We start from the raw sequence: 25,450 nt of genomic DNA on the forward strand, positions 1-25,450 counted from the left end.
GCTTTTACTATCAACAAAAACTAATTTAAAAACAGTTTACTAAATACTTGGCTGCATTTGAAAAAATAATTTTTTTCGAAAGCAGAATTTAAAAGCACTTTTTTTTAAAGCAAAACTATGTCAATGTTAGTATGTTGCTCCTTCTCTTTAGTATATACTATATAATGGTAGGCTCGATCATCAAAATTAAATACAATAAAAAGGATATATAAAAATAAAATAAAAAATTCGGTGCTTACTTGTTATTGAGAATAGAGTTAATAGCGGAAATAATACCTATTATTATCTCAAAACATACTTATATACCTATTTTTTGCGACAAAAATACATGATGTTACGTTTTAGTTGCACTGTAGGTACTTAGACCGTTAAGTTGGATGGAAAGACACGTGGCAGCCACAAAATTAATGAAAAATTAATGTTTTTTTTAAACTAATTAAATATAAATTAAATAATTTTATAATACAAATTTTTTTTCTTAAAAATAAATAAAATTAATTATATCACTTTAAAATCCAATAAAAATTATAAGAAAAAGAATATCTCTCATTGTTGATAAAAAAAACAATTATTATGATTAATATTTTAATTTTAAGACAAATTAGTGATAAAATTTATTGTATTGTTAAAGAATATAATTAATTTTTATTCTATTTAAGTAAACCTATTCTCATTTTTTTTTATTATAAAATGATACAGTTAAATGTTTAATTAGTTTGAAGAAATAATTATTAAATAAAATTGTATAATAAAATGATATACTTAATATTTAATTAATTTTAGGAAAAAAAATATGAATTTGTATATTGATGATGAGATATATTTTTTGTTTTGAATTTTTTTGTATTATAAAATTATATAATTAATATTTAATTAGTTTTAAGAAAAAGTATTAATTTTTCATTAATTTTGAGTCTGCCACGTGTCGTTCCATCCAACTTAACGGTCTAGGTACCTACGTTGCAACTAAAATGTAACATTATGTATTTTTTCCCTCGAAAAAAAGATTAAGTATATAAGTATGATTTTGTGAAAACATTAAGTTACTTTTATCGCTATTAACTCTTAAGAATAATACTAGTCACTAGCTTATCGCGATCTTTCGAACCATGCCTTCAGATGTAGAGGGACCTAAAGATAGGCTACCTCAAAACACATTCAGGAGAAAAAGAATAGTACAAGAGTTAAAGTTAAACTCTATTACGAGAGATGAAAACATAATTTTTTCTTTCTCAAATTTCACGTTTCTTTGCCTAAACGAAAAATAAATTTTATGTCAGTAGATCGGTTGGGAAAATGAATTGTAATTTCAAAAAAGAAATATGTCCTTGATCTTTTGAAGAGAAGCTGGTCTTCTTATTGCAGCCCGATTATCATACAAGTTAGCCCGAATCACAAGCTTTGAAATGTGAGTGACGTGGTAGTTGGCAATATACGCACTTCCCTTTATAAGATCATCTCACATCACTCTACTAGATCCTCTTTTACCTTAAAGAAATTCTTGGAAAAGGTATTCTCTTAAAAAAATCAGAATCCAGATATCAAAGTCACGGATTGGGCTCACTGTATAGATGAAAGGTGATTTACATCGGCATATTGCACTTTTGTATGGGGGTATTTAGTGAATTGGAGAAGTAAAAAACAAAACGTGGTGGCTAAGAGCAGGAGACAAAATTTAGAGCATGTGAGGTGATTTGGCTTCGAAGTATTCTAAAAGAGTTAAAAGTCATATACAACAACCTGATGAAGCTATTTTGTGACGATAAAGCAGCGATCAGTCGTATATGGGGGTATTTAGTCACTTGATGGAGTAAGAAACAAAACGTGGTGACTAGGAGCAGTGCCAAGACAGAGTTTGAGCAATGATGCAAAGAATTTTGTGAGGTCATTTGGCTTCGAAGCGTCCTAGAAGAGTTGAAGGTCGTATACAACAACCCGGTGAAGTTATTTTGTGACGATAAAACGGTGATCAATATTGGTCTCGTACAATATGATAGAATAAAACACATCGAGGTAGATCGTCATTTCATATAAGAAAGACTCAAACAAAGAGAGATTTGCATGCCATATGTCCCTACTATGGAGCAACTTGAAGATTTTACTGTCAAGTTGGGCATGATCGATATTATCTCTTTAAATAAAAGAGATAATATCCATGATTACTTTTAGGAGTAACTATATTAAATTTATATTAGTTGTTTTATTCAGTAAATTGAACTTACTAGGGAATTAGTTATTATATTTACTTGCATTAATATCTATTCAATCAATGAGAATCATTATCTTCTGCATATATTCTCTTCGCTTTAAAATACATTTCTACATAGTGAAGATGTAATTGAGAATGTCAAGAGCGATTTGAATTTTTATTTTGAAGAGTCTGTCACGCATATAAAAGACGATTTCAATGTGTTGCATATAAAGGTGGAAAATGTACATAATAAAGTTTCCCATACAATCTCAAATAACTAGGGATATGTTTTCAACTCATATATTTACGGTTGCTTCCAAATCTGCATTCTTAACAAGTGGATGAGTTATTAATCCGTATCGTAGTAGACTTTTGCCAGAAACTCTAGAAGCTTAGATGTGTTCTCAAAATTGGTTGAATAATGAAATTCATGGTAAATTTGTTCTTTTAGATTCTAAAATATATTACTTACATACTCATTGTCTTTATGATCTTTGATTATAGAAGACGAGTCTAAATGTATTATTGGGATGATTGAGGTACAAGTGATTAACATGTGTTTATTTCAATAGTAATTGTGTTTAGAACATCATCTTGTAATCTTGCTATAATGATTTTATTTTTGTAGAACGCATCATTGTCAAGGGTTAAGATGGACTACCCATGGAGACAACTCGATTTCCAACTTCTTCCATAAAAAAAAAATCATAATTAATTACATACATTGTTTTGTAATTTGTAAGCTTTAAATTTGAATATTTCTTTGAATTGTATTAGGATTTTGTTATCTATTTGTGTTTGGATATTGAAATTGTTGGGTGGTGTTTTTATTTTTATTTTTTAAATACAAACGGATCTACTTGATCCGATACTATCGTTAAACTGATAATTGAGTAACAAATCTAATACTTTCTTGTTTGTTGGTATACTTGACCCAATACTAATGATAAACAGATAACTGAGTAACAGATCAAATACTTTTTTGTCTGTTTACTCGACTAATGTATATGTATGTTATCTGACCCGCTTCAAAAATTGGGTAAACGAAGTCTATTTTTAAAATGCATCTTGTATTGGGTTATTCTTACAAAACTCGAAATGAAATTATGTGTTCGTAAACTTTTTAATTTATTTATAGAGGCAATTAAGTTAGTAATTAAATATTCATTTTTTTTAAATAATTCAAGTTTTATTTTATTAAGAAAATAGTCCACCGAATTGAAGTTCAGTTTTTTTATTAATTTTGTTTTGGTGTATTATTTTCAAAATAAAACTTTGGCTATCAATTTCAGAAATTTAATAAATAAAATGTATGGCTTGTAAATCGGGCGGGTTTGAACTTGAAGTAATAGGTTAGGGTTCAAGTAGTGATTTCGACTCCAACTCAATCGTTCACAGCTGAAAAACCCACTCTCGTAAACCCTCTCTATCTCTATCGTGTCTTCCATTGTTGAGAAATGAGTAGCTGGAAGAATCTTCTCCTCCGAATCGGCGATAAATCTCCGGATTATGCCACCTCTGACTTCAAGGACCATATTGTTCGTTTCGCTCAACATTGTCTCTCTGCATCGTTATTTTTATCTCCTTATTGTCTCGAAACCCTAGTTTCTCTCAGATTGGGCGATAAACTCAGTTGTTTCTATCTTGAATTTCGCAGGAAACTTGCTTCGGTGCGCTTCGGAGGGATTTGGAGAACTCTTCCGATGACATTCTGGCTGTAATTATCTTGTTCATGTTACGATTTTTTCCTTAATTGTTTCTCTAATTGTCTTCGTTCATTACTTCGTGGAGAAATGAAGATGTGAATTTGTTGTTTTTGTTGTTTGGTTTTGTCAGTTTTTTCTCCAGTGTGTTGAGCAATTACCTCACAAGCTTCCTTTATACGGGACAGTGGTAAGTTCGGATTGTAAACTCATTATTTTAGAAATTCTTGTAATGGTATTGTTTTGAATAGCATTCTTTTTGTTTACTAGAATACGATGTGGTGATTTCACGCCCTGTTTCATTCTTCAAGTAGAAAAACTTTTATTTGTGCATGTATGAACTGTGAACACCGACTGTGCTTTTTGTTTCTAATTGTGTATCGATCGTACTCATTAACATGTGCATTGTAATTATTTGAATGTATACGTTTGAAAAAAAAAGTACATGCTATGCAAAAACCCAGTATAAATCATTTCATTTGAATACCAATCCCTTGATTTTAATTAGTTAGAGTAGTTAGAATGCTAAGTTCCAAAGCTCAATGCGTAGTCCATACCAAATCTGTTCACATTTTTGTTATGTTTTCATATTGAAAAACAATACCGTTGTAGTGAGGTTTTCTTACTTTACAATGTTTTATAGATATTGGTAGTATCTAAGAAATAGAAAATAAATATAATACTGTTTTGAGGATTGAAATGATTTTTTCTTCTTTCTTTTTCTAGATTGGCCTGCTGAACTTGGAAAAAGAAGACTTTGTCCGGAAAGTAGTTGAGAAAACCCAAGCTAACTTTCAGGTAAGCTAATTCGCTTCATCACACTGTGGGTAATCTTAGTTTTATGGAATTCAGAAATTGTGGACATTTTTCTAGTACTTTGCTTTCCTGATCTCTTGCATTTGTTGATGCCATCAATCTTCAGGATGCATTATTATCTGGGAATTGCGACAGAATCCGAATTCTAATGAGGTTTCTAACTGTTATGGTATGTAAGTTACATTGATGATAAGTACTGTGATTCTGAGAGATGAAACGTTCTGCAAACAATTTATCCTAAGTCCTTGTGGAGTCCACATGTAGCTCACTTTGATTAATTTTCTAATAGATGTGCAGTAAAGTCATACAGCCCAGCTCTCTGGTTGTTGTTTTTGAAACATTATTATCATCAGCTGCCACAACAGTTGACGATGAGAAGGGGAATCCATCATGGCAAGCCCAAGCCGACTTTTATATTACGTGTATTTTATCATGTCTTCCATGGGGAGGATCAGAGTTAACTGAGGTATGATGTCCCTAATTCAGATGGATTTCACAATAACTTTTACATTTGATTTAATAAATAATAATTAATTAGGAAGTTTAAGATAAATACAAATAGCGAGTATTATTTTCACGTTTTTCTTGGCTGATAAGATGACAAAATAATATGCTGCAGCAAGTACCCGAGGAAATTGAAAGAGTTACGGTTGGAATAGAAGCTTACTTGAGTATCAGAAGGCATAGTGCTGAAACTGGTTTGTCCTTTTTTGAGAATGAAGATGACAGTGAGAACTCAAAAGCTGACAAGGTAAATCGTATTCTAATTAAGATACTATCATCAGATTTAAAGATTAACGCGTGGTTTCTTTGTTCAATTGTCTTTCTTTTGGTCACCCCCTGTGCTATACCTATATTTATAAGTTCCTCATATAGTTAAGTTACTACTTAATTGATGTCATTCGTCTAGTTTATATTTATCGCTCTTTGGATTTTTTCCTGTTGTAACGAGTTCAAGTCCTTTTCTTTAGCGGATTTGGCTAGGGATTGGTCTAGTTCGCTGTAATTTTTTTCTAGGGATTCTGTTTTGACTGGGGTTCTCCCTAGTGGTTTTTTGTATTTCTTGTCCTGGATTTTCCGGCTTTGCCGCGGTTTTAATAAAGTCAGCTGTTTCTTTTAAAAAAAAATTCGTCTAGTTTATATCAATATTAGGAAAGTAGAAATGTGTCTGGATATAATTTTGCTCAATATATTCTAGAGAGTGAACCCTTGATCTAATTGTGCTTGATTGTAATGAGATCTTTTAACCTAAAAGCTATCAGAATACGGCATTGAAAACTGTAGCGAATCAAAGTAATGGGGTTCTAGGTTAGCGGGATTCTAGGCTAGCAGGATTCAAGAGTTGGGCTTAAAACCTATTTTGCAGGAGAAGATAGCTGAAAGCAGCTGTGCAGAAAATCCCTTATGGCTTTGATAATCTTCCAGTTTAATGCACTCGTAATCATGGAGACATGCATCATGAATTCTTTTTTCACCAATGTAGCTTCTTTGAGATGATGTAGGGTCTTCATATGACAGTCCCGTTGCCATCCATGTTATATTTCTTTTGTTTGGAATAATTTTCTATTATCTTTATTGAATCTTGCAAATTCAATTCCTTGATGCCCATCTGTTTGTCTATTATTCTTGTTCCCAGGATTTTTTAGAGGATTTATGGGACCGGATAAGGCTTCTATCTTCTAATGGCTGGAAACTTGATAGCGGTTGGTGCCTATTTGTTTTCTTACAATGATTTTTATAAATGAAATTTTAGTTCTTGAACTCAACTGAAAAGCTATGATCTCGATTCCTTGCTAGTTCCTAGGCCTCACCTTCCGTTTGAAGCACAGCTTGTTGCCGGAAAGTATCATGAGATTGGACCCATAAGCTGCCCTATTCAGCCTGCTTCACCATCGACAATTTCTAGTTTAAGTTATGGAAAACAAAAGCATGATGCAGAAATTAGGTATCCGCAAAGGATGCGCATGCTAAATGTATTTCCTTCTGCTAAAAGTGAGGTAATGTTCAGTATTTATTGTCAATTTTCATAATGGTCAAACTTTGAGATTTTTTTTATGATGGAACTCTTTCACTATTTCCCTTGTTTGATTCATGAAGTTAATCTGTCTCTCGTTTTATTATTACGGACAGGATATACAGCCCATAGACCGCTTTGTCATGGAAGAATATCTACTAGATATTCTATTTTTCTTCAATGGCTGGTTTGTAACGCTTCTATCTCGTTCATCGATTTCAATTACTTGCTTGCTTTGACTGCCAATTACATTAGATTTTGGTGACTTATAAAACTTTCTCCCTCCAGATTCATTCTTTTAAGACATAGTGCAAAACACAACTGAGTTGCTTAGTGCTCTTTTTGGCAAGATATAAAGTGATTTGTAAATATCTGACTCATTGAATTTGGAACAATATTAACACTGATCTCTTTAAAAGCGGTCACAATTTCTCATTGTATTATTATTGAGGTTGTTACTTATTACCGTTGTTCATCGTTCATGCAAAGCTAGTCGAAAAGAATGTGCTTCATTCATGGCGAGTCTGGCTGTGCCCTTCAGATATGAGTATCTAATGGCGGAGACAATCTTTTCCCAGGTACCAGATTCCTTGATCTTTACATATTTACTTTTAACAAACGTAAGATATTAATTCCTTAGCGTTTCAGTGAAATTAATGTAATAGAAGATAGTTTTTGTTATAAATTTATGATTAAGCAACCCAGACATTTGTGAGGATACATAAATTTTGGCTTCAATGAGTTGTAAGGTTGCCCATGTGAGAAGCAATTTGGTATGACTGTTGAGATTTCGATGTCAAGTGTATGTATGGTTTAAATTTTAAGTTTTTGGCTTCGGTTGATTTTAACTACTTATAGGTGGTCTATCTTGTTACGGTTTTTCCATTTTCTATAAAGACCTGTTGTTTCTTTAAAAAAAAAAAAATACTACTTAAAGGTGGTCTATAAAAGTGAGGTTTGCAAACACTGGGATGGTTACTTAACTAAAAAGCACAAGGGTATTGTTACAACTTCATCCAACTGTGGAGGTGTAATTCATGTTAGTAAAATCTGGATAGATTCTGTTGAGATTTGTTAATTGATTCATACAACTGGGTTCGAGGATGGATTTTTTATACCAGATTGTTTCAAAATTAAATATATGCTTCGGCTTTATCCTCTGTAAAGAGTATGTAACCGGCCTACATCATAAATTAACTTATTGTCCAGCGTTGATTTTATCTGGGTGAGCTATTATGTGATGATAACGTGAGTCCTGGGAGATTAGCTATGCAGCAAAGATTTTCACTGTGGATTTTGGTCTTTCCTCTTCATTTGTGTTAAACACGTTTACGTCTTTCTCCAGTTACTTCTGCTACCAGAACCGCCGTTCAAGCCAATATACTATACACTTGTAATTATAGACCTTTGTAAGGTAATACCGAGAAACATGGGCAAGCCTAGTTGCATAAATGATTGGAATTTAACTATTGAATCTAACAACATTGGTTAATGTGTAGGCTCTCCCTGGGGCCTTTCCCGGAGTTATAGCTGGTGCTGTGCGTGCTCTGTTTGAGAAAATAGATGACTTAGATATGGAGTGCCGTACGCGTCTTGTTCTTTGGTTTTCTCACCATCTGTAAGTGCCCACTTATGTACACTTCTTTGCAACACAAATGTACGTAGGAAGACAAAAGGGGATGAAACTTTTGGAAGATGCAAGAACAATTAAGAGATCATGATTGCTGGCATGATCAATGTTTTCTGGTAGAATGATTTGTTTTGTTGAATATGTTTGATAACTTGGTAAACAAGGTCAGTTGTCTAAATTATAACTCATTCTGCATCTAGTAATGTGCCCTGAAAATGCAGATCAAACTTTCAATTCATCTGGCACTGGGAAGAGTGGGCATTTGTTTTAGACCTTCCTAAGTGGGCACCTCAGCGTGTCTTTGTTCAGGAAGTTTTGGAAAGAGAAATTCGTTTATCATACTGGGACAAAATTAAGCAGGTAACTAACGATTACTATCAATTTACCTTGCCAGAATATATAAATGATGGGTGGTTGATTATCTGAAGTTTGGCATTTAAAATATGCGACACCTTAAGAGAAAGCAGTCCTATCTTTAAGATATGTGATGGGTATGGTATTAGCTCTCTTGCCCTTCCCTTTCTATGCGAGGGTCGTGAGATGTAATAAACTCTAATATATGTAAGACTAGGTCTCTAAGCCAAAAAAAAAAAAAAATCACCAATGTTGTAATATCTTCTTGGTAATGAAATTCATAGCTAACATGTTCACTTATTCACTCTTTTTCTTTCTGGATATTTGTCTAGAGTGTTGAAAATGCTCCTGGTTTAGAAGAGTTGCTTCCTCCTAAAGGTGGACCAAACTTTGCATTCAGCGTTGATGATAAAAGTGAGCAATACACACTTTCAACGGACCTTAAAAACATGGTTAAAGGAAGAGCGGCTTCCCGTGAAATCATTTTATGGTTGGAAGAGAAAGTGTACCCTGTTCATGGATTGGAGGTTGCCCTGAAGGTGGTTGTGCAAACTCTGCTTGACATAGGATCTAAAAGCTTCACTCATTTGATTACTGTTTTGGAGAGATATTTTCAAGTTATTGCCAAGTTTTGCCCCGATCAAGATACACAGGTGATGTTAATCACAGAAGTAGCTACTTACTGGAAGAACAATACGCAAATGACCGCTATAGCGATTGATAGGATGATGGGTTACCGGCTTTTATCTAATTTATCTATTGTGAGATGGGTCTTCTCTCCGGAAAACATTGAACAATTCCACACTTCAGATCGCCCATGGGAGGTGTGTTTCTTTTTTTCTTTTTCTTGGTTGAACAGCAAAGCACATACTTTGTTGGCTGTTTGTATTTTCTTCCATATAACTCTTTATTTTGTTGTGTTTGTGTTCAAATGAAGATTCTAAGAAATGCTGTTAGCAAGACATATAATCGCATATGTGATTTGAGGAAAGAGATATCATCTCAACAGAAGAATATTGCATCAGCAGCGGAAGTAGCTGCAAAGGCGAAAGCAGAGCTAGATGAAGCTGAGTTGAAGCTCACACTTGTTGATGGAGAACCCGTTGTCGGTGACAACCCAGTGAAGTTAAAGCGCTTAAAATCATCCTCTGAAAAGGCAAACGAGGAAGAAGTGTCAGCCAGAGAATCTTTGGAGGCTAAAGAGGCTCTTCTTGCTAGAGCACTTGATGAAATCGAGGTACCAACACGCGACAAGTTAGAAGCAGTATCTAGCATTTTTGTTTATCTGATTGAATATTGTCCTGTTGGCCTTTACCAAAATGTCCTTGTCAGATTATTTATGTTTTGTTCTATTTATCTTTTGCTTATTTTCCCTTTGTTATCTCTTTATTTATACATAGTATTCAAAAATCAGATTAATTTCCCTTTCTCTTCCTCCCCGTTAATTTCCTTTCTCTTTTGAAAACCTCCATTCACTATTGTCCAGGCGTTGTTTATCTCATTGTACAAAAATTTCTCGATGGTGCTGATGGAACGTCTGCCAGAAGCATCCAAAGCTAGAACGATCCAGGAACTGAAGTCCATTTCCTCAGATGCTATGGCCGTTGACCTTGAAGAACCTGCAACGATGGAGGTGGACGACGAGAATAGTAGGCCTAAGAAAAGGTATAATGACCCCTCATTAGCAATTTTATAAACAAGCTCGATAAACCCCTGTAATCACATCTAATTTTGTCGAATACTAAAACGACCATTGATTTTGATTCCTGGCAGTCAATTGAACGGTGGTGGGAAGAAGGCATATAACATTGGTGAAAGAGAGCAGTGGTGCTTATCCACTTTGGGTTATCTCAAGGCCTTCTCAAGGCAATACGCTTCTGAGGTATTAAAAAATGCATCTCAACAGGCTGTCTTACTAACCCTCTCTTACTCTGATTTTTTATTCAAACTTATTTTTTCATTTTGGTGATTTACAGGTATGGCTTAACATGGAAAAGTTGGAGGCAGAAGTACTAACAGAAAATGTGCATCCCCTAATCAGAAGAGTAGTTTATTGCGGTCTGCGCCGGCCCATTGGTACGGTATAGGTTGGTCGGTTTTCACAATAACTTGCCTGCAAGGCCAAGTTAGTGTTACCGTCCGATCTCCCAAATGTAAATGGTGCTATTCGTCGGATTGGAAGTAAGTTTGATTTTAGGATGGAGTGTTTGACGAATTGGAATTTAGTTTGATTTTAGGACGGAGTGTTTGTGCTGTAATGTCATTGTTGATAACTGATTGATTATTAGAGAGACAGAGAGGGAGAGAGTAGCTTTACGGAAACTAAATCCCTAGGCACTGAATTTTGTTACCTTGGCAAGATATGATGGATTTCATTTTCTACCAAGCAAATTAGGAAAAATCATATTGTCGAAGTTTCTTTTCTTGTTCACTTGTTTCGTACTATTAGTCTTCGTCACCAGCAAATATAATGTGTACCTTAACTGTTCCTTGAAGTATACTGTATAAATATTAATGTTTTTATTTATATGGCTATTAGTGGGAACGTGAAGAGTTCAGGGTGTTAGGCTTCGTGGTAGGTTGTTGGAAAAAGATTTAGGGTAAACGGTGTTAATTGATTGAACAAAAAAAAAAAAAAAAAAAAAAAAGAAAACGTAAATAAAGGATGGTCTAAAAGCATTCTAACAAAACAGAAGGATGTAAAAGCTATGGCCAAATAACGATCAACGGCTTAATTTTGTGTCAAGATCAGAGGAGTGATGAGAAGAGACTGTAAATGTCTCTTATTTAATTGGTAATTTGTGGTGTAGGTGGAAGTTTATCTTGTATTCCAAGTCAATGCTTTGTGTATATGATCTAATGTTAAATTGAATTTTTTTTTAAATGTTTTTGTTTAAAGTGAATGGTGATGAACCACATATAGGATTTACAACTACAATAGCTACTATCATTTGTATCGAGAATTAGCTTGGACTTTGTAGTTATTGTTTTTGTTTTTGTTTTTGTTTTTTTTGTTTTTTTAGGGAACTTTGTAGTTATTGTTTTTGTTTTTTTTGTTTTTTTAGGGAACTTTGTAGTTATTGTTGGCATATTTGAATGAATGTTCTCATAAGTGAAAAATACACGAATAAAAAACTGGAAATAATCGAAAGTAACTGTTTTTCATACTTTTTAGTCATTGAAACTTCTAATTTTCATAAATAATATTTTTCAATAACAGTTAACCAGATTTCTATAACAGTTGATCAGATTTCAATAGTTGATCATATTTCAATAACTATTGACCACACCTTTTAACCAAATTTCAATAATTGGTGACTAGATTTCAATAATTAGTGATCAAATTTCAATAATTATTTACTACATTTTTTAAAGGTAAAATATCAACAGTATACCATGTGTTTAATAGAAGTGCGCGATTTATACCTCCAGTTTCCAAAAATATTAGACATATTCCTTCAGTTTAATATAATTGACATAAATCTCCCTTACAAATATATTATATTACAAATATCACCCTTTTCGTTTATTTTTTACAAAAAAAAAAAATTGAACTCCCCAAAATACCCTTAATGATATAATTTTTTATTTTCTATTCTATATACAAAAATTAAATTAAATAATTTCTTTATAAAAAGTTTAAGGATTTTTTTATAAAGAGATATTTTGATTTTTTTTTATAAAATAATAAATAAATATTTATTCTATTAAGTGTATTTTGGGGAGTTCAATTTTTTTTTTTTTTTTTTTTTTTTTTTTTTTTTTTGTAAAAAATAAACGAAAAGGGTGATATTTGTACTATAACATTTTTAGGGGATGTATATGTCATTTATATTAAACTGAAGGAATATGTATGATATTTCTAGAAATCAAAGGAATAAATATCGTATTTCGATTAAACATGAGGGATAATCTTGGTATTTTCCCTTTTTTAAATATGATGGTATTTTTGTCCAAAAAAAACGATAACTGGTGAAATATTTAGAAAATATGAGTGAAATATGAAAAGTGACGCATGTTTTATGTTGGTTATAAAATTTTCTCAATAAAGAAAGTAGGCTAACATTGACTCAGTGGGTCTTGGTTTCCTATCTTGGAACTTACTATGATAAAATACAGCATGTTAGAATTATCATTGAGGAAAATGTTGTTCGTCCTGAAAATCAAAGTAATAATTAAAAACTAAAAACTTTAAACACTAACAATTGAAAATGAGAGATTTAGAGATAGAGAGAAATGTAGAGAATGAATACAAAATCGGGATGGTTTTTTGCTTCATCCATTCTCGTGTATTTATAGATTAAAATTGGACAAGAAAATCAAGCTAAATTAATTGGTACAACACCATAATAGACAGAGAAAAGAATAGTGAGCTAATTGTGTAATTACAAATGAGCAAACTAAATTATTGATTACACTCCTCATTGGGATCTCATTATGATATTTACGTGTTCATGATGCGTCGTTAAAAACTTTATTAGGAAAAACCCAGTGGAATAAAAATCATAGTAAGAGAAAAGAGTACAACCACACAAAGCTCCCTCATATGCTAATATGGGCACCTTATGCTAATATGGGTGTGTTCCTTTATAAATCTTACAATTTATGTATTCAAATGTCATGGACGTGTATTATGAGAGTTGAAGTGAGGAGTGCCTTTGTGAAGAGATCATATGGGTTCTCACAATAACGAATATATTGGATGTTGATAGCATTGTTCTTTGTCAGCTCTTGGGTGAACGAAAAGAACTTCGGTGGGATATGCTTTGTTTTGTCACTCTTGATAAATCCTTCTTTCATTTGAGCAACATATGCGGCATTATCTTCATAAAGTTTGATTAGATTCCTCAATTTTTTGAAGACCACTGGTGGTTCTAATATGTTTCATCATGGATCTCAGCCATCCACATTCACGACTTGCTTCATGTAGTGCTATAATCTCCGCATGATTTGATGATGTGGCGACAAGCATTTATTTTTTAGAACGCCAAGAAATCGCAATTCCTCCGCACGTAAACACATATCCAGTTTGACATCTCCCTTTGTGTGGATCTGATAAGTAACTAGCATCTGCATGTACAATAAAAAACTGGTTAGTTTCGTATTGTTAGGATAAAATAATCCTAAATCAATCGTTCCTTGAAGGTAACGAAGTACATGTTTGATAGTCATTTCAGTGTCTTGTAGGAGCTGAGCAGAATCTTGCTAATTGATTAACTGCAAAAGCTATATCAGGTCGAGTGCAAGTAGAAAGATACATAAGGGCTCCAATCGGATGAAATGGGTTTTACACATCTAGGAATCTGACAAGCATTAGGGTAATTAAAGGATTTGATTTATGCATATGGAAATGTATTATCACCTTTATTGTGTAATTTGATTGATGTGCATATTTTGTTATTCCAAGGTCTTTCATTTCAAATTCTTTCTTTAGGTAAGAGATTACTTTTTGGGATCTCTGTATGAGTCCCAATGATGTTCAAATCATCAACATAAATAGGAATGATCACACACCCGAATGTTGTTTTCATAATGAATACCCAAGGACAAAGAGAGTTATTAGCATAACCATTTTGTATTAAATATATTCTAAAGCGATTGAACCACATGCGTCTGGATTCCTTTAGCCAATACAAAGATATTTCTAATTTGATAGAATATCTTTCTCTGGGCTTTGAACTAGATGCTTCAGGCATTTTGAATCCTTTGGCGTTCTCTTATATATTTGAGTATCAAGCGATCCGTATAAATAAGTCGTGACTACATCCATGAGATGCATATATATATATATATATATATATATATATATATATATATATATTCTCAATCACTTCTAGGCTGATCAAGTATATGTATGTTATTATGTCCATTACAAGGGAATATGGTTCTTCAAAATCAATCACAGGCCTTTGATTCGCAATCTCATTTTTCTCATTTCTCTTTTGTAAAAATACTCATTTGTATCCAAAAGGTCTGACATCTACTTGTATGAATACTACTAGCCAAAAACCCTTGCGCTAGTTAAGGGAGTCAAGTTCGGCTTGAATTTCATTTTTGCTTTCACCCCAATCGTAACAGATCTAGCGAGACTATAAGAGAATGCATAATTGATTTCATCATTGTATATGTATTGGCAAAATTGATCGAAATTTCTCGATTTTCCTAGTTGTGTATTTCTTTTGGAATACACTCCTCCATTTTGGGGTCATTTTCTCTGCTCATTTTATTTTCTGAGTATATATGTATATTTGGAACCGAATGGTCTTCCACGCTTCTGGCATGTTGTGACCTCATGAGTGACTTTAATTTCAAATTATCTGTTTGAAACATCAATTTGCGCAGGAGCATTCTCAGCTAGAATGTATGATTTAGTCATGCTCGTTATTTGGTAAACGCATCAGGAAATCTACGAAATATTTGCAAATGTACGATCTTTTTACTTCTCCTTCACGGTCCTTTGTATAAAGATCCAGATGCAATAATGTTGGTTCATACCAATTGATTTTCATTTTCAGCTGTTTTCTTTCTCCACCAAATGCAGTGTTGAAATTCAAACTAATCGATATTTTAGGATATATTATTATTATTATTATTATTATTATTATTATTATTATTATTATTATTATTATTATTATTATTATTATTATTATTATTATTATTATTATTATAACCGTATCATGTAAAATAGGTTACAGAGTAGCTAAGCGGTTCCTATTCTTTAGGGGTTAGTTTCTCACGTATCTGTTGCTTTGATACATGTATATATTCATTCTTTTGTTAATTAATAAAAAAGAAGAAGATAATTTTCAACCTTTCCACAAAACTACATGGTATTAGAGCCTCTCGGTTCAAACCCTTAACCTAGTTCATGCCTTTATTCTCGTTTCCTGATTTGTATGATCATATGAAGAGTTTAGCTCGTAGTTTAATTACCTGAGCAACTAATTTCGTAAATGTCATATTGCGAGTTGATAATAGACAAACTTGTGACCATTTGTTAGAGGTATTTATCAATACCATGAAGTATCAAAATTAATTTTCCAGATGGTGGGTGAATAGGCCCACATATCACTACTACAAAAACAGCTTTTAGAAGCGACGCCGATTTTTAGAAGCGACATAGGTGATTTTGTTTTATCTTTTTCCGGTGAAGGTCTTATGATGAGCTTTCCGAGAGAACAAGCTTTACATGGAAAAATATTACCTTGAGGGATCTTTTGGCCCTTTAATGGATGCTCATGTGTATTTTCAATAATTCTTAGCATCATAGTTGAACCAAGAAGAATTAATAACTATCGAATTTGACTATGTTGCATTTATGTATGTGTAATGCAATCCAGTTGGGTATCAATTCACCTATATTTTATGTATGTGTAATAATTCTAAAATGTGTTCTTTCCATATTTGAAGGTCGCAAAACACCTATATTTTATGGTACCTTCAATTATAGACTGGGTATCAAATCCATGAAATATATATCAAATCCATCTTTTTCATGAAGTAAAAACAACACCCCGAGAGCAAAAAACGACCTAAAACCGGAGGACACCTCCGCCAAAATCCCCAAAACCGAAGGACCCCTCTGGTAAAATCCAAAAAACCGGAGGATTCCTCCGGTAGAACTCACAAAACTAGAGGATCCCTCTGGTAAAATCTCCAAAACCGGAAGATCCCTCCGATAGAACCCACAAAATCGGAGGATCCCTCCGGTAAAACTCACAAAACCGGATGATCCCTCCGGTAAAATTCACAAAATCAGAGAATCCTTCCGACTAAGTTTCCATAACTATGCACACTCAAAATCCTATAAATACTCCATCATTTTTCACCAAAAAGAAGAAGGATTTTTTCAAGAGAACAAAAGCTCTCAAAGCACTCAAAAAAGTCATTCTCTACCAAGAAATATAGACTACAACTTCTCTCTCTAAAATTCTCTCTAGAGTTAAAAGAGAACTCTCTCTCTCTCTCTCTCATAATCGAGACAAACTCACCTCAAAACACAAAGAAGAATGATCTACTTCATTTCTCTCTAGAATTGATGAAGAAATATTCTCTCTCTCATATTTCTTTTACAAACAAAGGCTAGAACTACGCCAAATTACATTCCCTCTCGAAAGGTGTCCGAAAACTTGAGAAATCTAATTATCTTATTCTTCACTTAATAAGAGGAACATTCCAAAATTTATCACCCTTTGTATTTTCTCTCTCAGCTAAGGGAAAGGAAGGGCACGGTAAAATACACTACCCACGTCGAATTCCTGAAGGTCTTCACCACGGTCGTAACACCATCCCGGACCCGTCACAATCCATTCGGGACCATAGAAGATTCGACGCTTCGTAACCTAAGATCGAGACACGTCTCAAGCTCGCACCCCGACATGTGTCTCGTAAATGTTGATCTAAAAAGACTCGGAGGGTAAGGCGTCCTCATTGACGACATCTTCAACAATCAAGACGTAACGGAGTACATCCCGTTGGGACCCGAAATTGAAGACTCGGGGCAAGGCCCGAACGACAACCCCGAAGGAGAAGCACCTGAGCCCCTTCAAGAAGAAAGACGACGACCCCGATCCGAGCATTCGAGACATCGGCCACAACCACTTTGAAGGGGTACGAGAAGTTCGTGAACATTACCGACGCCGTGGGGCTCGCCATGTCAGCATCTGTCACTTTGTCTCCACAAAATGTTAGATGAGATAATATTTTGAACATTGCATAGTTATATTCATTGACCTTTTTGTAATCTTGGAATCGTAAATTGGCCCATTGATCATGGTATATAGGATGTGTTGCGTCTCTCTAGTGATCATACATATCCATCGGCTCTATCCATAATACACTTGGATCTCTAATAGTGAAATATTTACTTTTGAGTTGTTCGTCAAAATGCCAACAAAGGAAAATCAACAATTTTTCCATGTCCATTCTTGGTTTGAGATTGTCCTCCAAAAGTGTATCGAGGAGATTCATGGATTCTAAAAGCATTTCTACATCCACCAGTTAAGGCACGTAGTTGTGTCCCATGATATCTAGTGAACTGGATTCAAGATTCACAAGGTTTGATATGATGGTAACTATTATAGAAGTAAAATAATCTATTAGATTATCGAGTAATGACATATAAGTCTACAAAGAGTATAAGGAATGAAAAGTAATACATGAATCCAAATATTACTAGAACGAAGTAAAAATCATCTGGTTAAATTTTTCAGATAAAAACACGAACATTAAGCAACAATAAGTATGACAATAAGGACTAGTATCAAACGAAATTTTTTGTATAAACTGAAAATTAGTAATTAGAGAGTAGAAAATTTGGGATTTCTGTAAGGTTAAAATTAGTTGAATAGATATGTATGTATAAGGTAAAATATAGCCATTTATGGCCATTATATTATTACCGTGGGGTATTTTTTTTTAATTTTGTTGTAAAATTAATTATAGTAAACTGTAAACCATAACAATGTGTAATAAACAAGATGCAAATGTACGAGTATTAAAGTGACATAGTCAATCAAAGTAAGATATTAATAAGCAGTTAAAATAAATTTACAATTAATAACATTTTCTATAAGGTGCCAGAACGTCAGGTGTAAAGAAAATTGACGTTAATTACAAATAAGACGAGATGTAGTTCACATCACTTTGCTATAAGGAGGCAGAGCCTTCATGTATATAGTATTATGATGTTATACACTAATGAAGTTAAAATATTGTAAATCACATCATATTACCATAAGGCGGCAACGTTTCATGTGTATAGTAATCTGGTGTTATACAACAATAAATAATAGCTGTAAAAAATTTAGTGTTTAGAGTATTATACCTCCGAGTTGATCATATTAATGAGAGTGATCGTCTTGGTAAATTGTTATGAAAACCAAAACAATAGTTTTTTTTTTTGTTTTTTTGTTTTTTTGTTTTTTTTAGGGGAAAACCAAAACAATAGCTAAAACTAACAACTTTAAACACTAACAATTGAAGATGAGTAAGAGAGAGAGAGAGAGTCGTAAAAAACCGAGATAAATTTTTACTTCATCCATATTTATATTAATTGGTAATAGAAAGAGAAACGAATTATGAGCTAATTAGATAATTACAAATGAGCAAATCACGTTATTCATAACCGTTCAAAGAACTTGTTGAGCACTATGTTTTAAACCATCAAATACCATCCGAAAATACAAAATATTATTTTGAACATAGTTGAACTTCGTTTATTTTATTCGAAAATGGATTTAGAGATAATGAGAGCGCTAACAAGATAGATTGAAAGTAATAATAACTGCTCTAGAAACTAGGGTTTTTTCTCTCTAAATTTCTTCTTCTCCTTGTAGCAGCCGCCGCCGCCCCCCAGGATGCTGCTCGCCGGCGTGCTCTCAGCCACGGCGTCGGTCCTGGGCGGAGCCCAGCCATTAGGGCGTTCGACACCAACTCCGGTCAACCGTCTCCTTCCCCCCTCCGACCCCCGTTCTCGTTGTGGGTGCTACCCCGCGTCGTTTTTCCCCGGTCTGAAAGCCTGCTCCTCCGGCTGTCCTCGTGTGGTCTTGCTCGGGTGCTCCTCCCGGTCTTGGTTTTTGCAGGTCTCGAGAGCGAATGAGGAGTCTTTCCGGGAGATCTTCGGTGCCCCGAACCCCCTCCACCGGTGGTCCTCGCGAATCCTCACCGATCTCGGTGGCTTGGGAGTTGACAAGCTACCAAGACGCTGCGGTGGCTCCTGCTCCTTCACGCCCCACTCGCCCTCGTCGGAAGCCACCCTCGCCGGCGAAGGTTCTCCAAGCCGGAGAGCTTCTGCGGTCGACGTCCCCGGCACCGGTTCAGCCCCGACGGTGTGGACTAGCGTTTTTCGGAGGTGCACAGCGAGTCCCTCCCTCTCGTGTGTAGATCCGAAGCTCCGACGTGGTCCCGTCGACCCCGATCCTCATGGTCCCTCCCGGATGGAATCGCTGGAGGTGCTCCGTGCCACGGGATCGAGCCATCGAAGCTTGATGCCGAGTGACAGTTGTGGCTCGTCGACGTTCGCGACGCGGCCGTGCTCGCTGCAGATCTTGGGTGCGGGTGTCTGCCTTTTTTTTAGTTTGTCTTGGTTTTAGTTTTTTAGTTTGTTTTTTCTGGTGTTGGAATGGACCTATCTTTTTATTGTTATGCTTTGTTTTGTGTTGGACTCGGATTAGCCGTAGTTCCCTTTCCCGTAGTGGATTTCCTGTTAGGTTTTTATCTATGCAGGTTGAAGAGCCACCCTATTCGTGGTTATCGGACCAAGTTTGGTTGGATTTTTCCTTCGCCATTCTTTGGGTTTTTTAACGAGCCTCTTGTGTGCTCTATTGGTGCTTGTAATTCTTCCCGATGTCGGAAGTTTGCACATATCGTACTTTTACCGGAAGTTAGTGTTAGATTCACCTCGATTTAGGTCTTGGTAATCCATGTACTAAGGTGTTATTCTCCTGTATTGATGAGTTTTTTACCCAATTTTAATAGAAAATCCGTATTATTCAAAAAAAAAAAAAGTAATAATAACCTGCTAAAAGAAAAAAAATCTTACTGATATTTTTGTCTGAAGATAAAAAAAAAGGACGTGTTTAATTAGAAATTATGATAATAGATGTATATTTCTATTATTTATTTTAGAAATTTCTGGGCAAAATTTAATAAAATAATATAAAAACAATGTTATAGAATATAATTACATAAATAAAAAATAAGCGAAAAAACAAAGGAAAGGAATCATGAGGCGGGCGGGTAAACAGAAAAGAGCGAAGTAATATAAACCCTAAATTCATCTCTCACCTCTTTCGCTTCGCTTCTCCACCACTCGGCGACGGCATTACTTGCAACTCGACGACGGGTTCGATTTCTCTCTCTGTAGCTTGTTCTCTTATTCTTTTCCGTTTAGCAGATCCAATTCGCTCATTCGTGTAACTGCAATCCCCGGCGACATAAACCAAGTCGATCACTCGTGCATTAGTTTGTGGATTCGATGAAATTGACCTGGATTCGTTTTTGGCAGAAAACGTAGAATCTAGATATGGAAGCGAAATTCTTCAAGTTTCTGAAGATCGTGGGGGTCGGGTACAAAGCTCGAGCGGAGTCGCAGGGAAGAATGCTGTACCTGAAACTAGGGTACAGCCACGAGGTGGAACTCACGGTGCCTCCGGCGGTGAGAGTGTTCTGCTTCAAGAACAACGTGATCTGCTGCACCGGGATCCACAAGAACAGAGTCCACCAGTTCGCCGCCGATGTCCGCGACTGCAAGCGACCCGAGGTCTACAAAGGCAAAGGTATTATGTACATCGACGAGGTTGTTAAGAAGAAACAAGGAAAGAAGTCTAAATGATCACGAATTTGTGTGTTTTTTTTTTCTTGGCTGGATTTCTTCACTGGTGTTGTAAATGAATTATTTAGCCTGTTTGGGATATCGGAAAATAAAATCAGTCTAGAGATAATGTTTGGTGTTTAAAGATGTCATTTTCAAGGTCAATTTTTCCTAACTACAGGCCATAAAAGATCATTCGCTCAACCTTTCGCATTTTCAGCTAGAATTTCCTATTACTATTTGATTGAATGAGCCTGTCAAACGGGTTTCTGAATTTGTGCTGTAAATGATTTTTGAGCTTGTTTGGAATAATGAATAATCAATTCACACCCATTCCATTTCGGGAATAAACTTAGTTTAGATTAGAGTGTTTGGTGTTTAAAGATCATTTGCTCAACTTTCAATACTCTATCCGAATGACAGTGTTTGGATATTTCTGTTTGCTTTGAATTACAAGTTCTCCTTGGACCTATTTTAACATCATAGAGAAATTTTTTGAAGTTTGGTTATCTCTGAGAACAAGGTTAACTATGAGTATGATATTGTTATTTTTTTCAGAAGCCTGAGAAGTTTAGATTAGGATATGTTTTTTATCTTCTTAATAGAAACCTTGAATTGGAGTGAAAATTTTGTTTCTCTTATCTTGTTCTTGTGACCTCCTACGAAACGAATAAGCATCGGTGTCAGATATAAAGTCACTTCACAGAGCAGCTGTTTTCAAAAACCAAGTTCTAAAGAAAAGAATCACAATTCTGTACAACATGTGTATTATGTTATGCCTTTCAAAAAAGAGTAATTTGTTCAGATCTATTTAATTCGGTTCGAAGGAGGGGAATATTTTGATGATCTTCTGCCGAGAAAAGGATTTATATCGCTTGAAAAACTGGCTATTATCTATAGCAAGTCACGAGGGTTGTGTAACTTTTAACTTGTAATTACAAAGAGGTACCCCAATTAGGTTTTAGTTGTCATCACCGTTTAAAAGTACCGTAGTTTTTCATCACCGTGTAACTTTTAACTTGTAATTACAAAGAGGTACCCCCATTTAAATTGCAAATTGTAATTCGGATCAATATGGTACTGGAGAAATTTGCATACCGGATAGTGGAACAACGCATACTATTTTGAATGATAAAAGGTTTTTCTCAATGATAAAGCCAACGAAAAATTTTGTGAATACAATATCAGGTCCTGTAGATCTGATTGAAGGTATTGGTAAGACAAATTTCACACTGCCAAATGGAACAGAATTCAATATAAATAATGCTTTACTTTCACCGAGATCCAAACGAAACTTGTTGAGTTTTAATGACATATATTATCATGGATTTAATACTCAGTCTATAACTGAAGGCACCATGAAATATATGTGTTTTACGACATCCAAATTCGGAAAGAAACAAATTTTAGAAAAACTACCTATGCTCCCTACTGGATTGCACTACACATATATAAATGCGATAGAATCAAATTCGGTAGTCATTGAGTCTTCAATTTTAACGACATGGCATAATCGTTTGGGTCATCCTGGTTCTATTATGATGCGAAGAATTATTGAAAATACACATGGGCATCCATGGAAGGGCCAGAAGATCCCTCAAGGTAATATTTTCCCATGTAAAGCTTGTTCTCTTGGAAAGCTTATCATAAGGCCTTCACCGGGAAAGGTTGAAACATAATCACCTACGTTCCTTGAACGTATTCAAGGTGACATATGTGGGCCTATTCACCCACCATCTGGTCCATTTCGATACTTCATGGTATTGATAGATGCTTCTAGCAAATGGTCGCATGTTTGTCTGTTATCAACTCGCAATATGGCATTTGCGAAATTACTTGCTCAAATAATTAAATTACGAGCTCAATTTCCTGATCATACAATTAAGAAAATCAGGCTCGATAATGCTGGTGAATTTACATCCCAAACATTCGATGATTATTGTATGTCAGTTGGGATTGATGTTGAGCATCCTGTTGCTCATGTACATACACAAAATGGTGTAGCTGAATCGCTAATTAAGCGCCTCCAGCTTATTGCTAGACCATTGATAATGAGAACAAAGCTCCCTACTTCAATATGGGGTCATGCAATATTACATGCTGCTGCATTAATTCGCATCCGACCGAGTGCATATCATAAATACTCACCTCTGCAACTTGCATTTGGCCAAGTACCAAATATATCTCATCTGAGAATTTTTGGATGTGCTGTTTATGTGCGTATAGCACCACCTCAAAGAACAAAGATGGGACCTCAAAGGAGGCTTGAAATTTATGTAGATTATGAAAGTCCATCTATTGTTAGGTATCTAGAACCTCAAACTGGTGATGTTTTTACAGCACGGTTTGCTGATTGCCATTTTGATGAAGAAAACTTCCCAGTATTAGGGGGGGAAAGAAACCATCTAAAAAGGGAAATTACTTGGTCTGCACCAACATTATTGCATCTTGACCTTTACACAAAAGATTGTGAAGGAGAAGTGGAAAGGATTGTACATTTGCAAGGTATTGCAAATCAACTTCCTGATGCGTTTACATACACTAAAAGAGTGACTAAATCATACATTCCTGCTGCAAATGCTCCTGCGCAAATTGATGTCCCAAAAGGACAAATTGAAAATAAAGTCACTCATGAAGTCACAATACGCCTGAAGCGTGGAAGACCATTCGGTTCCAAAGATAAAAATCCTCGGAAAAGAAAAGGAGCAGAGAGATAAAATGACCCCAAAATGGAGGAATGTATTCCAGAAATACAAAACGAGGAAAATCGAGAAATTTCAATTAATTATGCCAATACAGGTATACAATGGAACCGAAATGATGAAATCAATGATGCATTCTCATATAGTCTGGCATGCGATGTCATGGATGAAAATGATGGAGATCCCAAACCAAGGTCTGTTACTGAATGTAAAAATAGACACGATTAGGGGGGATGGAAAAATGCAATTCAAGCCGAACTTGACTCGCTTAACAAGCGCAAGGTCTTTGGACCTATAGTACTCACACCTGTAGATGTGAGACCTGTTGGATACAAATGGGTATTTGTACGAAAGAGAAATGAGAAAAACGAGATTGTGAGATACAAAGCTCGACTTGTTTCCCAAGGTTTTTCTCAAAGGCCCGGAATTGATTTTGAAGAAACATATTCCCCTGTAATGGATGAAATTACATTCAGATACTTGATCAGCCTAGCAGTGCATGAGAAACTAAATATGCATCTCATGGATGTTGTCACAGCTTATTTATACGGATCGTTAGATACTCAAATATATATGAAGATCCCTGAAGGATTCAAGATGCCTGAAGCATCTAGTTCAAAGCCTAGAGAAAAATATTCCATCAAATTACAAATAACTTTATATGGGTTAAAGCAATCCGGACGAATGTGGTTTAATCGCTTAAGTGAATATTTAATACAAAAAGGTTATGTCAATAACTTTCTTTGTCCATGCGTATTCATTAAGAAAACTACATCCGGATGTGTAATCATCGCTGTTTATGTTGATGATTTAAACATCATTGGGACTGATGAAGAGATCAAAGAAGTAATCTCTTACTTAAAGCAAGAATTTGAAATGAAAGATCTTGGGAAGACAAAATATTGTCTTGGCTTACAGATTGAGCATGTGAAAACTGGAATATTTGTGCATCTGTCAAATTACACGAAAAGGGTGATAAAACGCTTCCATATGGATAAGTCAAATCCTTTAAGTACTCCAATGGTTGTTAGATCCCTAGATGTGGTAAAAGACCCATTTCATCCATGTGAGGAATCTGAACAGATTCTTGGTCCTGAAGTACCATATTTCAGTGCGATTGGAGCCGTTATGTACATTGCTAATTGCACTCGACCAGATATAGCTTTTGCAGTTAATCTATTAGCAAGATTCAGCTCAGCTCCTACAAAGAGACACTGGAATGGTGTAAAACATGTGCTTCGTTATCTTCAAGGAACAATTGATTTAGGATTATTTTATCCTAACAAGACAAAACCAGCTTTGATTGGTTATGCAGATGCAGGTTACTTATCAGATCCACACAAAGGGAGATCTCAGACTGGATACGTATTTACGTACGGAGGGACTGCAATTTCTTGGCGTTCTCAAAAGCAAACGCTCGTTGCTACATCATCAAATCATGCGGAGATTATAGCACTACATGAAGCAAGTCGTGAATGTGTATGGCTGAGATCAATGACGCAACATATCAGAGCCACCAGTGGTCTTCCAACAATTGAAGACCGCATCATACTTCATGAAGATAATGCCGCATGTGTTGCTCAAATGAAGGAAGGATTCATCAAGAGCGACAAAACAAAACACATCCCTCCAAAGTTCTTTTCGTTCACCCAAGAGCTAGAGAAGAACAATGTTATCAACATCCAGTATATTCGTTCTTGTGATAACTCATCTGATCTCCTCACAAA

The 25,450-nt window shown here is 35.0% G+C and overlaps 2 protein-coding genes across 2 annotated transcripts; both read left to right on the top strand.

Annotated features, from left to right (window-relative positions):
• The first annotated feature begins 3,510 nt into the window (after positions 1-3,510).
• On the top strand, positions 3,511-11,253 carry ABH1 (ARM repeat superfamily protein). The gene is made up of 19 exons (XM_089630402.1): positions 3,511-3,729; positions 3,849-3,908; positions 4,028-4,084; positions 4,621-4,692; positions 4,817-4,879; positions 5,000-5,176; positions 5,330-5,461; positions 6,347-6,413; positions 6,508-6,707; positions 6,841-6,911; positions 7,218-7,302; positions 8,070-8,138; positions 8,224-8,342; positions 8,576-8,714; positions 9,041-9,532; positions 9,646-9,945; positions 10,195-10,373; positions 10,482-10,590; positions 10,685-11,253. Exons 1-19 carry the CDS (start codon positions 3,649-3,651, stop codon positions 10,793-10,795), a joined length of 2,583 nt encoding a protein of 860 aa, XP_089486528.1. The 5' UTR covers positions 3,511-3,648; the 3' UTR covers positions 10,796-11,253.
• A 9,146-nt stretch (positions 11,254-20,399) lies between these two features.
• On the top strand, positions 20,400-21,240 carry LOC149380806 (ribosomal protein L6 family protein). Its single transcript, XM_089600863.1, has 2 exons — positions 20,400-20,553; positions 20,716-21,240. The coding sequence occupies exon 2, from the start codon at positions 20,734-20,736 to the stop codon at positions 21,040-21,042; it is 309 nt and encodes a 102-aa protein (XP_089456989.1). The 5' UTR covers positions 20,400-20,553; positions 20,716-20,733; the 3' UTR covers positions 21,043-21,240.
• Positions 21,241-25,450: the final 4,210 nt, after the last annotated feature.

This window comes from Urtica dioica, chromosome 11, assembly GCF_054948205.1.
Source record: "Urtica dioica subsp. dioica isolate 48M chromosome 11, U.dioica_male_clone48M_v1_H2, whole genome shotgun sequence".
Taxonomy (NCBI): Eukaryota; Viridiplantae; Streptophyta; class Magnoliopsida; order Rosales; family Urticaceae; genus Urtica; species Urtica dioica.

Excerpts from the sequence above, each read along its gene's own strand:
- ABH1 (XM_089630402.1), top strand. The coding sequence starts at position 3,649 with ATGAGTAGCTGGAAGAATCTTCTCCTCCGAATCGGCGATAAATCTCCG. Across the intron at positions 4,693-4,816 it reads AAACCCAAGCTAACTTTCAG|GATGCATTATTATCTGGGAA; the intron begins GTAAGCTAATTC and ends ATCAATCTTCAG. Across the intron at positions 7,303-8,069 it reads CGGAGACAATCTTTTCCCAG|TTACTTCTGCTACCAGAACC; the intron begins GTACCAGATTCC and ends GTCTTTCTCCAG.
- LOC149380806 (XM_089600863.1), top strand. The coding sequence starts at position 20,734 with ATGGAAGCGAAATTCTTCAAGTTTCTGAAGATCGTGGGGGTCGGGTAC.